At 34.2% G+C, this 13,575-nt stretch overlaps 1 protein-coding gene across 1 annotated transcript; it reads left to right on the top strand.

The window, feature by feature from the left end:
* Positions 1-9,401: 9,401 nt before the first annotated feature.
* Positions 9,402-10,340, top strand: LOC126022583 (olfactory receptor 6C3-like). The gene has a single exon (XM_049783552.1). The coding sequence runs from the start codon at positions 9,402-9,404 to the stop codon at positions 10,338-10,340; it is 939 nt and encodes a 312-aa protein (XP_049639509.1).
* The last annotated feature ends 3,235 nt before the right edge of the window (positions 10,341-13,575 follow it).

Below are 13,575 nucleotides of genomic sequence, written 5' to 3'. Positions count from 1 at the left end.
AGGTAGAAGCAGAAATAAAGAGATGGGAATATATTAAGCAAAGAGCCTTTTGCACCTCACAAGTTACTGACAGAACTTAATAAGAAAAACTAATCTTTTTTTTTTTCTTTTTTCCCCCTGCATAGGCACAGTAATTATTGGGGATATTGTAGAGGGAATTCCCTTGGCCTAGGAAATACGGGGTTTCTCCATCCCTGAAGTATACTGTCATGGGATTAACTATAGACTCCTTGCATGATCATTTACTCTCCCCTCAGTGCTTTTGTAGTGTATGGAAGTCTTTTGCTTTGTCATGAATGGTAAAATCAGTACTCTGTATCTAGAGATCTTGGTGACTGTGCAGCTCAAGGAATGGAGCTTATGATGAAGGCTTTCTTTGTGGTTCTAGCAGTTCTGCTTCTTCAGTGTCATTTTAATTCATCTTGTGTAGTTGGTGTTCTTGGTCATTATGTTGCTCCTAGGATGGAGCCTGGGACAGAGTCTTTCGTTATGTTTCTGGGAGACCCGTTCACTTGCGGTTGTCTCAGTCAGACCTCTGGAATTGGAGATCTTGTTTGTTGAACAGATTGTAGACCAAAAGCTAGGTTAGAGCTTTTTGTTGTTGTTGTTGTTGTTGTTGTTGTTGTTGGTCCCGGGATGCGTACTGTCTAGTCCTGGTTGTAACAACCAGTCATCTGTATATAGCAATCTTGGTTTTTGCACAGATCAAAGGGTGACATGTCTTCTGATTTTGTCTTATCGTTGGCTGGTGAGGAAGGATAACTTGCTCTTAGATCTAGTTGTTCCCATTTCCTCGTTGTCGGGTTATCAAATTAGAACTGGCTTACATTGGCGACAGAGCAGTATTATGAGTGCCCTGGAGGGGACTTGGTTCCTGGAGCTGTTGTGGAGAACTCTGTCGTTTCTATATCTGGGATCCAGGAGTCAAGGCTGGGCAGTCGGTGCCTATTTCCCTGGAGTCTAGGTTGGTTCCTCATGACATATATTCAGGGTGGGAGATGTCCCTGTGTTGTAAATAAGTATAAAAAAGAACAAAATAATCATTTTCCCATATATATATTGATAGTTTTTGACGTCTTTATTTTGGTATAGATATTGAAGTTGAAGTCTCCTTTTTTATTTTATATTATTTTATCTTATCTTTATCTTTCTTTTTGCATTCCTGCATGATTTGAATTCAGAACCGAGACTATTGTGTTGTGCTTCTCTTTATTGCTCTAGGGCTCACTGGATATTTAATTTGACATTTATTTTTGTATTGTTATGGTGTTTCAATTACCCTTTTCATGTCCTCTCTCAAACTGAGGCTGGTAGCCATTAGAAGGACTCAGCCGATTTTCAGCATATTTTTATTAATTAATTAATTAATTTTTAATTTTTTTGTTCAATCTTTACCTCATTCTATTGGCTTTCTTTCCCTCAAACAAAACCACATAACTCGATTTATCTATGTTAGCCTCTCAAATAGAGGAGAAACAAAGGAGGGCACCAGGACCAAACAGATGTATGATCACTGATAGTAAGCTAGACAAAGAGGGGACCTCCTACTCTAGCAGCCTGGGGGGCGATGGCGGGGGAAATGGGTTGCAGAAAGAGAATTGGGAAGGGGGAGGACAAATTTGGTGGTGGGTATTCCCCTGATGCAATGTCAATATGTACCTAAATTCTAATGTGAAAGATATGTAAGCCACTATGATCAAAATAAAAATTAAAAAAAAGAAAAACTAATCTAATTCATAAAAAATGGCCAAAAGACACATGTAAAAATGTTCCACATCACTAATCCTCAGAAGATGCAAATCAAAACAATGATGAGGTACCATTTCACACCACAAAGACTGGCACACATCACAAAGAACAGGAACAATCAGTGCTTGCAGGGATATGGATAGAAAGGAACTCTTGTTAACTGCTGGTGGAAAAGCTGTAGAGTACAGTCTTTATGGAAAACAATATATAGATTCTTCAAAACACTAGAAATTGAGTTTTCATTTGACCCAGCTGTACCACTCCTAGGGATATACCCTAAGAACACAAAAATATAACTCAAATATCTCTTCCTCACACCTATATTCATTGCAGTGCTATTTACAATTCCAGATTCTGGAAACAATAAAATGGTCTTCAACATATGAATGGGAGAGAGAGAGACACAGAATAGTCTCACTCATCAGTGGGTTTTAAGAAAAATTAAGGACATTATTTCAATAATGCCCAGAGACATTATAGATGAGGTCTGGAAGACAGGCTCACAATATGAAGCTCACCACAAAGAGTGGTGAGTGCAGTTAGGGAAATAACTACACTAACAACTATTATGACAATGTCAATGAGTGAGAGAAGTAGAATGCTGTTGTGTTACTGATCATACCCTAATCAATTATTGTATCACACCCTAGGGTGTGACCTGGTGATAGTGTATTGGATTATTCCTTATTTGGTATTCTGCTCCCACCCTAGGGTGGTACCTGATTCTTGTCAATAAAAGCAAGGGTCCAAGGAAGGCTGAGGCTCATTCTTTGGTCTTTTTCCACTGAAAACGTCGATAGGGTTGAGTATTATTGAGAGAAGTAACTGAAAATGCAAAACGTTTTCTATCATCTGGATGTATAGAAATATAATAAAAAGCAGTCTTTTAGATTGATTATTATTAATGGCCAGTCCTTTGGAATAGCTACAAGTGAAGGTAGACCAGTCTGCAGCTTTCCCACAGGGATCATGGATAAATTCACAGCTCTAAGATCCATCAAAAGTCTCCATTTCTCAGATATTTTTCTGTATAATAAATATGGGCTAATTCCACTGTGAAAAAGATGTTTCAATATATCCCAATTTCAACTGTTCATCCACTAATTCAGCACCATTAACTTATCAGCTTTAAGGGGCCACTGACCTGTCCATTTTGGGTCATCAGACTTCCAATTTACTTTTATTGGTGCTGTATTTTTAATTGCAGTGGCCCCTAGTTTTGAGTTTTAGAATCAGAGGATGGTTCAGGTTCTTCTGCAGCTAGTGGGATAGAAAATTCTGCTTTCCACTGCTTCTGTAGGTCACGACCCCACAAGGATGATGATGATGGGCCTACATGAGTTCTAATTATAGCTCTTTGGTTTTCTGGGCCTTTGCACACCATAGTCTTTGTACTCAGCAAACAGAATCTTAAACCTCCCACTCCCTCCAGAGAACACGGGATTTCCTGGAGAGGCCAGTTTTCTGGCCATTCTTTTTTAGAGATTACAGTAACCTCCACCCCAGAATCCAAAAATCTTCAAAAGTCTGCTCTTGCAATTGAAGTTTTAACATTGACATTCATCCCCCATTTTCTTTTTTTCTTCCCGCCCCCAGTTGTTTTTTTTTTTTCAGTCCCCCATTTTCTTAACCAAAGCCACAAGTGGGTTATGGATGGCACCCGGATTATTGCTTCTAAAACTTCCGGGGGGGGTTTTTTTGGTTTGTTTTTTTTTGTTTTTTTTTTGGTTTTTGGTTTTTGGGCACACCCGGCAGTGCTTAGGGGTTACTCCTGACTGCTCAGAAATAGCTCCTGGCAGGCACAGGGGAACATATGGGACACCAGGATTCGAACCAACCACCTTTGGTCCTGGATCGGCTGCTTGCAAGGCAAATGCCACTGTGCTATCTCTCCGGGCCCCCAATTTTTTTCTTATCTGATTTACCTATCTTGACATATGGAACTATCATGAGCTGAGCTAATCCTTCACCTTTCTTAAAGGTCCAAGTAACTGGTATACTAATACTCACAATTATTTCCCTCATAGAGTCTGAATCAATGACTATTAACGACTGAAATTCCCTTGATACTGAGCCAGCTCCTGCCAAAAATCATATCGACTGTATTTGGAGGTGTTGGGCCCATAATAGCTGTTTCCAACATATAAGGACATTGTCTTGTATTGATAGTAATGTCTTCTGGACATTTTATGTCCAGATCGCAGATCCCTGTGATTGCGGGATTCAAATAATTTACAGTGCAGAATTTCCTTGCGCTGGGACTCAGAACATTATGATCGAGGGGTTTTGCCCCTGATTTTGATGGGGGCAGAGGCAGGCCCTGATAACTGTTAACCTCGTGTTTTCTTGCATTGTGTAACTGTACCCCTGGGGAAGTGAAATTAAAAGGAGTCCTTTTGAAATGCACTGGCTTCCCACAATGGAAAGTTACTTTTCCTCCTGTGCTTTATATTCAAACCTTTCCTCAGGTTGTTATCAAAGTGGTTTTTGGACCAGCAGTCTCGTGCCAGTGAAGCCCTTTACTGCATTTTGGGCAGAATACTGTTTTCCTGAATTAGTCCAAAATCTGAAATTTCCAAAGATGAAATTCAAATCCAGACTGAAGGTCATAATACAGAAATCAGTCCGCCCTCAAGAAAGTCTTTTTTCTCCTCCTTTCCCAATCAGGGCTCTTCATCAATTTCTGAGGAGGCCGAGGTCCTTGGGAAAAGGACTTTCTGCAGAAAAATCTCAGTCCTGAACTTCAGATGGGAGTGATCCAGGCTTTCATCTTCCTTCCTTCACCTGCTCTTCTTCCCCCAGAAAGGGACTCCGCCATGTTTAGAAAGGATGCCATGTGGCCTGAAGTATTGAGCTCTCTCCAGCTGAAAAGAGCCAAAATCTAACACCAGAACAGAAATCTCACCATGCTGTCTTCTCGGGTCCACGGTTCAAATCCATGTTCGAGGCACCAGAGGATGTGTCATGTTCTCTAGGAGATTGGTTAAGTTTTGATTCCCATTGAGCTCCCAGACAGAAAAGGCAGTTCCCATTTCCCTGTCTGATTAGGTCAGGTTGAACAGTTCCAGTTGTAGAGATCCACAGAAAATAATTCACACAGTGAAAAGGTACAAGAATGGGTTTAGGAAATCCAATGCTCAAGCAAGGAATTCAAACCACAAAAGCTTTCTGCTCCTAAGATGGAGTGCAGCTCAGTGGAAGAAGACTGAAGATTGAGCCCCAGCCTTCCTCAGACCATTGCTTTTATTGACAAAAAGCAGGTACCACCCTATTGTGGGAGCAGAATACCAAGTAAGGAATAATCCAATTTACTATCACCAGGTCCCACCCTAGGGTAGGGTACAATAAGTGATTAGGGTAGGATCAGTAACACAACAGAATACCTTTCTTGAATACAGGCATGTGTTGGGAGGGAGGGGGGCATTAGTGGTGGTAATGTACTAGTGAAAGGGTGTGTTGTTTATGACTGAAAACCAATTTTAATCATGCTTGTAATCATTGTTATTGAATATTTTATATTAAAATAAAATAAAATTGAACCCCGGTGAACTTGAAAACAAATAAAATGAATTTTATTGCCACAAAAGGAACCCAAAGTCCCTTTCTCACACCTATATTAATTGCAGTGCTATTTACAATAGCCAGACTCTGGAAACAACCAAGATGTCCTTCAGAAGAGGAATGGCTAAAGAAACTGTGTACATACACAGAATGGATTATTATGCAGCTATCAGGAGAGATGAAGGCATGAAATTTTCCTATTCATGGATGTACATGGAAACTCTTATGCTGAGTGAAATAAGCTATCATAAGAGAGACAAATACAGAATAGTCTTATATATCTATGGGCTTTAAGAAAAATAAAGGACACTATTGTAATAATGCCCAGACATGAGAGCTTGAAGGTCCGACTCATGAAATGAAACTCACCTCAAGAGTGGTGAGTGCAGTTAAGAAAAACAACTACACTAACAACTAGCATGACTGTATTACTGAGTGAGAGAAGTAAAATGCCTGTCTCAAATACAGGAAGATGGAAGGGGGAGGAAAGAGACGGGGACATTGTTGGTAGGAATATTGCACTGGTGAAGGGGGGAATGTTCTTGTTATGACTGAAACCCAACTACAATAATGTTTGTAATCACAGTGTTTATATAAAGATATTATTAAAAAACAAGATAATACATATAATGTATGTATTTTCCACACTTATTTACTTACATTATTTTTGTTAAAAAATATCTCTAGTGGGCCTGGAGAGATAGCACAGTGGCGTTTGCCTTGCAAGCAGCCGATCCGGGACCAAAGGTGGTTGGTTCAAATCCCGGTGTCCCATATGGTCCCCCATGCCTGCCAGGAACTATTTCTGAGCAAACATCCAAGAGTAACCCCTGAGCACCGCCGGGTGTGACCCCCCACCAAAAAAAATCTCTAGTATCTATTGCCACTTAACTGTATTTCACTCTGATTAATATTATGATTATAGCTTTCTGTATATGTAGAACAAAAATGTCACATTTTATTTTGTTTTTAATGCAATTTAAATAATTTTTTGTTAATGAAAGTTCTATATAAATTTTTGTGATTTAAGGCACATTGATAAAAATAAAGATGTATTTTTTCTAAAGTGTTTATTTTGATTTCTATTATGTTACCATCCAAAAATCCATTATGTTCCTGTCCATTAGATTGATGTATACTAGATGTACTAGCATTTATTATTATGATATTCATATTTATACTAAGGTTGGTAGACTAGAAGCTTGTGCAAAAGCTTTTTCTATGAGAAAAATCATGTTGGATCTAAATATATGCATATGTAAATTGGTAATAATTCAGAGAATTCTGCTATGTCACTAGAAAAATGGTAATATTTATAAAGATTTATTTCTATTAAAGAATCAAAAAAGCATCTATTTTTTTTGAGTCAAATCATACTCAAATATTCTAGAATTGGCGAGATAGTACAGCATGTAAGAAATTTATCCTTGATGAGTGATCTATGATCATAGAGCTAGCAGTAAGCTATGGACACTGCTTGGCATGCCTCACCAGAGTCAGTGATATAAAAAAATCTGACATTTTAAAAACATAAAATTTTAAGGTCTTTAATTCTCATCACATGAATAACATTTTATTTTTATGCCAACATTTTAGAGTCCCTAGGGACAATATAACTAGACTTTTAATATCTTTGTTATTTTGCTTTTATAGTAATGGAAATTAGTCAATTATTTTTTTCAGAAATCCCAAGAGCCCTCTGCCAGTGCTGAGTTTTATTAAAGAAAGCTATGCATCTATGGCTCTGCGGAGACATGGTCACCATGGAAAATCATTTTTCTGGAGAAAGCGTGAAAGTCTAGTGAGAGATAAGAATTCTTTTTACAATTTAGAAGATAAAACAACTAGCATTTAGATTCTAAATAAATATTGAGAAATTCATATTTTCAGTTGATTGAATTTTAATATTAATCATTTTATTTTGTAGAGCTATCAAGAAAAAATTTGAAACCCTCACACTTGCCGAGTAGTGAGACAAAAGTTAAAGTATATAAATGCTAGCGCTTTTATAGCTGGATCTTTAGAAGAGTGGGTCGGGCATATAACTTGCGTAGAGACCTCAATTCGATCCTTGGCACCCCATGTGGCCAGTCTCCTGAGCCTGCCGGAGAGATCTCTAAGTAAATAGACAGGAGTAAGCTCTAAACATTGCCAGGTTTATTCACAAAACAAAGAAAACATTATCATCAATAACAACAGCAAAAACAAAAATGATAACATTCATGCATTATTATTGTTTATATGTGGACACAGTCTCTTTTATAAGTGAGGTAACTAAAAATATATGGCTTATAAAGATATGTTTTTCTTGGAAATTAGTTTGAAACTCTCTATTTGGTAATGGAATGAAATAAAAAAGCCAATGCATCACCAAACAAAACATTTTTTGGAATTCATATAAAGTAAGTATTTTTGATATTTTGTTGTTTTATGTAGAAGGCTATAGTTATATAAACCTATTTCATTCTATGTGTATCTTCTGATTAAAATAATTAAATTAACAACTCCAAACATGTTTGTAAAACTATAGATATAAAGGTTCAGTGCCTATACTTGATATTTTTGAATCCCTCTATTAGAATACCATGAGAATCTATACTCAAGAGCTTTATTAAAAATTTAATAGGTTCACAGTGAGTTGTACTTTGCAAATGATTTAGTGAACTATTCCTTACATTTATAAATATTTTAATTTTATAAATATTTAATAAATATTTTTATTTATCACAGATTTTAGTGAATTGGGGTGGGGGCACCAAGAAAGTCCAATAGGGTAAGTTAACTTGACTCACATGCAATTGACCCTAGTCTAAACTCTAGCACTGCAAATAGATTTTCAGTGCTCCAAGAGTCAATTATCCATGACCTTACTGGTAGAAGTAAACACAGAGCACTATTAGATATGGCTACAAAATTTAAATGGAATAAATAATTTATTTCAATTCTACATGACATTTTTTAAGCCAGTCAAATTGAGCAATGGTGGAGGGGGGGTTATATACCAACATTTGTGATATTAACGTTAATAAGTTCTGATAAACCACTGCCATCAGACCAGCCACTACATGACTTTTAATTTACTGTTAAGATACTAAATTTGAGAATAAAAAATCTCATATTTTATAACAATATGGTAAAAGCATTGTAAGGAAAATTAGAAAAAGGACATGATATCATGTTATATCACACACACTTGCAGTTTATAAAGGGTATGAACAATATTAATTGATAACTTAGCTATTAACTTTGAGTAAAAAACAGAGTTTAACAATATATTTAGAAAGGTATATGGTGGGACAATGAATAGTTGGACTAGGAGTGACATTTAAAATAGTGGTGGCATATTAGTAGTAGATTTTTAATAGTAGTACTTTTTAAATAATTTTATTTATTTTATTTTTATATTTTTAAAAATTGAACACAATGGTATACAAGATTTCAGAGTACATTTTTTCTCACAGTCAAAAATATATTGACGGTGGAGAAGCAGTAACTTGAACACCAAAATAATATGTTAACACAGTTGAAGCCATATTACTTCAAATATTATAGAAATTAAACATGCTTATATTCAAAGATCTAATTGCAGTACCGAGAAACCTAACCACTAACATTAAAATTTGAATATTAGTAATTTTTCCTGATTAGTTCTGTACTAGGTAAAGGTTACAGAAAGGTATTGCTTGCTAGTGACTGGTCATAAGTTGATTAAGATAATAGGAAGGCTAATTAAACTAATTTATGAAAATATTTACTATAAGTCCAGCAAGATTCAGTAACTTAGACAAAATATAAAACAGAGAAATTTCCCAATACTGTAATAGTAACCAATAATATTTATTCATTTGTAATGTAAGAAAATATAAAAGCTAATTGGGGAATATATATAAAAGTGGTAATAAGCACAGGATTAAACCTCAGGTATACCTATATATAATGATTAAATCATATGTTTAAAATATACATATTTTAATGAATTATGTGGTTTTCATAGTACTTCTAAGCTTGAGCTCTTGTGAAACTGTCTTTAAAATGGGGCTTACTATTTATTTTCCCCCCTCAGATCCAACTGCACTAAACAGAATTTCATCATGGCAAACCATACTATGGTGACAACATTTATTCTTCTAGGATTGACAGATGACCCAGATTTGCAAATTGTAATATTTATTTTTCTTCTTATAGCATACATATTGAGTATCACTGGAAACCTGATTATTATCATACTTACTTCACTGGATTCCCACCTCAAGACACCCATGTATTACTTTCTTCAGAATTTTTCCATACTAGAAATATCACTGACCACTGTCTGTATCCCTAGGTTTCTGTACAATATAGTGTCTATGGATAAAACAATTTCTTATAATTCTTGCATGACACAATTATTCTTTGTCATATTGTTTGGTGAATCAGAGTTTTTCTTGTTGGCAGCTATGTCCTTTGACCGTTATGTAGCCATTTGCAAGCCCCTACATTACACAGCCATTATAAACAAAAGACTGTGTACCAAACTGGTTGTTGCATCTTGGCTAGCTGGTTTATTAACAATCTCTCCTGGACTTATCATGATTTTGGGGTTGGATTTTTGCCATGGCAATGCTATTGATCACTTTTTCTGTGACTATTTTCCTATTCTAAAACTGTCCTGCACAGATACAAGGGTCATAGAAATTTTAAGTTTTATTTTAGCTATTTTCACGCTCCTGTTTACTTTGTCACTCATAATGACTTCTTATATAAATATCATAAGAACAATTCTGAAGATTCCTTCTGCACAGCAGCAAAAGAAAGCTTTTTCTACCTGTTCATCTCATATGATTGTTGTCTCTATATCTTATGGCAGCTGTATTTTTATGTATATTAAACCTTCTGCAGAGGATGGAGTTGACTTAAACAAAGGGGTTGCAGTACTCATGACTTCAGTAGCACCTGTTTTAAATCCTTTCATTTATACTCTAAGAAATAAGCAAGTTAAGCAAGCCCTAAAAGATGTAATAAAAAGGTATATTTTCACTACTTTAAAATAATAGACTTGACTTTTGTAATATCCAGTGCATTTTGTTGAAACTTATAGTCTATACTAGCTTTGCTTTTAGATATTTACTTATTTAATTTATATGTATAGTGATTGAAAACACTGGTACGCAGCAATTTAGACTCAGTAATAATGAGACCAAATAATATTTTTGAAACTGAATATATTAGAAGCTAATTTTAGATTTTATGTAAATTAGCATGTTATACAATAGGTGAATATACATTTTAAAATTGTGATGTACGTGGAATCCATGATGCTGAGTGAAATAAGTCAGAGAGAGAGAGAGAAAGACGCAGAATGGTCTCACTCATCTATGGGTTTTAAGAAAAATGAAAGACATTCTTGCAATAATAACTTTCAGACACAAAAGAGTAAAGAGCTGGAAATTACAGCTCACCTCATGAAGCTCACCGCAAACAGGGATGAGTTTAGTTAGAAAAATAACTACGTTTTGAATTAGCCTAATAATGAGAATGTATGAGGGAAATAAAAAGCCTGTCTAGAGTACAGGTGGGGGTTGGGTGGGGAGGAGGGAGATTTGGGACATTGGTGATGGGAATGTTGCACTGGTGATAGGTGGTGTTCTTTACATGACTGAAACCCAAACACAATTATGTATGTAATAAAGTGGGTTAAATAAAAAATAATAAAATAAATTGTACCTAGCTTTAAAATCCAGTTAATATGCAAGCATATTTAAAATATTGTTAATGATTTACTTAAAATTTGGGGAAACCGTCTGAACAACATCCAACAGTTATCAGGGTCAAATGTTTATTTTTGTTCAGGAGTGACACATAATGATATTCTGAGCACTGTATATTGCCAGGGATTCTGAGGTCCACAGCAGGCAAGGTAAACTTCATACCTCCCTTACTAGCTCTATGACTCAAATATTAAGATTTCAGGATATTTTTGCATTTGTTAGCATAACAAAATCATGAATGTTAGCAAATTATCTTACATTATTTAGAAAGTCATCTTGAGTCCATGAACACTTTATTTTTTGAAATATATATATTATTGAAACATATATTTTAATTGATAAAGAATGATTAAATGGTGTGTATTCCTCTCTGTAGCCCCTCATCACACATAACTGAAATTTATTCCTTATATTATACATGTCATTCCTAAAATATTATTTAAGTTCTAATTTTTTTGAAAGACTACCCTCTCTGGGGTCACAGTGATAGCACATGGGATAGGTAGTTTATTTTGCATTGTGTGGACCTGGGTTTGATTACTGCATCCCATATGGTCCCTTGAGCCTGCTAGGAGTAATTTCTGAGGGCAGAGACAGTAACAACATGAATGCTGCTGAGTGCGACCTAAAAAAACAAAACAAAATACATAAATACATAAATAAATAAATAAATAAATAAATAAATAAATAAATAAATAAATAAATAAATAAAACAAATAAGACCACCATCAGGTCATGCTTATTATTCAACACAAGTGAACTTATACCTTTATATGATCACCAAAAAGACTTATGTTAATACACATATTTTCAATAGAAAGATAAATATTATTTTTTGAACTTTGCATTTAATTCTATAAATAACAATTCTTTATTCTTTCACTTTAATACATTATTTTTAAAAATAACTCTATCTGATGTATATATATATTTAACATATATAAAATGCATTGATGTAATTTATTTAATTGTTAATTATTTCTTTGCACATGTGGAGTATAGATTCAGTAAAACAGATGACTTTAATTTACTCAGATGTGTCTTTCTAAGCCTTGTGTATCATGTGATTTTAATGTTTTACTTAAAGGTAAAAAATGACTATAAGATTCTAGTATCTTTAAAGACTATTGTCTAAAATTCCTTATAGCATACTTAATGAAATTTTCTTGAATAGATTTTTTTTCTGGTTATGTAAGAAATGAGGTATTTTCATTATGTGTAAAGATAATGATTTTCATGTTTCAATTGAGATCGTCAATAATTCTTGTAAATGCTTTTCAATTGACTCTGATAACATTTATCTTTATTTTACCGATTTAGTAACAATAACCATATTACAATTTAACTATTTATTTATATGTAAATAATTGTCTATATATTTAATATTTGTATTTATATTTCTATTGTAAACTTAATATTTGGTTATTTTTCGTTTTCTCTTTGTTTCCATTGTCTAATATCACTCTAGAAATAATAATAAGGTTCCATGATTTGTACTTTATTTTTTATTAGTCTGTATTTTGGGGCAACATCGGCAATCTTCAGATGTTACTCCTGGCTCTGCACTTAGAAATTATTTCTGGCAGTGCCCTCATGAATGATTGAAATGCCTGGTATTAAACCCTGGTTAGCCCATTATACTATCACTCAGACTTCTATTTTAGCTTTATATTTTTATTTTTAAAAATATTATTCTTATTAATAAAGTTTATATAACATGTTAATAATAGTATTAATGTTTATGATCTTGATGTATATAGTTATCACACCATGTAAGTCTTATTCCAAAGTAAGCAAGACACTCCACCAATGACATAGTATTATTTCTAGTCTACCTCATCACTTCCTACCATCACCCTTCCTCCTTTTTAGTCATCTCAGTTTATACACAGGACCAAGTGTTCTATGATGATCATTGAAAAAAGCTATTTAAATGAAAGGGTCCTATATATAGTTATATTTAATAAATATAAAACTTTGATTATTCTAAAAATTCATAATAAAGAAAATTTTAATATTATAAAACCTAAAGAATACACACTAGTCAAATGTTTTAAATTAGTACCATGAAAATATAGGTCTTTTATGTAATAATGATTGATTAAAAATCACCAGCTCCTATTTTATTTTATATATGTAGAAAGATTTAAAACATAGCACTTTCTTTTGTTTTGCTTTTAAATAAATTATTTAAAGAAAATGTATCATAGTTGACATAAGTGATTATGATATGTTTGTTTCAGGATGACAGGAAGCAAAGTTATCAAATATAAAAAGACAATAGGGTATCTAAAAATAAAATGGAGAGAATTGGAGAAAGGAGAGTTATTTAGCAATTTAATCATGACAATTATTATATCACCGATAAAGTTATTAATACAATAGCAGAAGTTTAGTACACTTTTTTTAAGATAGTATGTGCACTAAAAAAGAAAGATGTGTGTGTGTGTTGTTGTTGTTGTTTGCATAGGCACAGCAAAATATGGGAGAAATTGGAAGGAGAAACCTTTGGCCTATA

Source organism: Suncus etruscus, chromosome 11 (assembly GCF_024139225.1).
Source record: "Suncus etruscus isolate mSunEtr1 chromosome 11, mSunEtr1.pri.cur, whole genome shotgun sequence".
NCBI classification, from domain to species: domain Eukaryota; kingdom Metazoa; phylum Chordata; class Mammalia; order Eulipotyphla; family Soricidae; genus Suncus; species Suncus etruscus.
The sequence above is the reverse complement of the archived record's forward strand: the minus strand, read 5'-3'. Positions and strand labels throughout refer to the sequence as shown.

Excerpts from the sequence above, each read along its gene's own strand:
- LOC126022583 (XM_049783552.1), top strand. The coding sequence starts at position 9,402 with ATGGCAAACCATACTATGGTGACAACATTTATTCTTCTAGGATTGACA.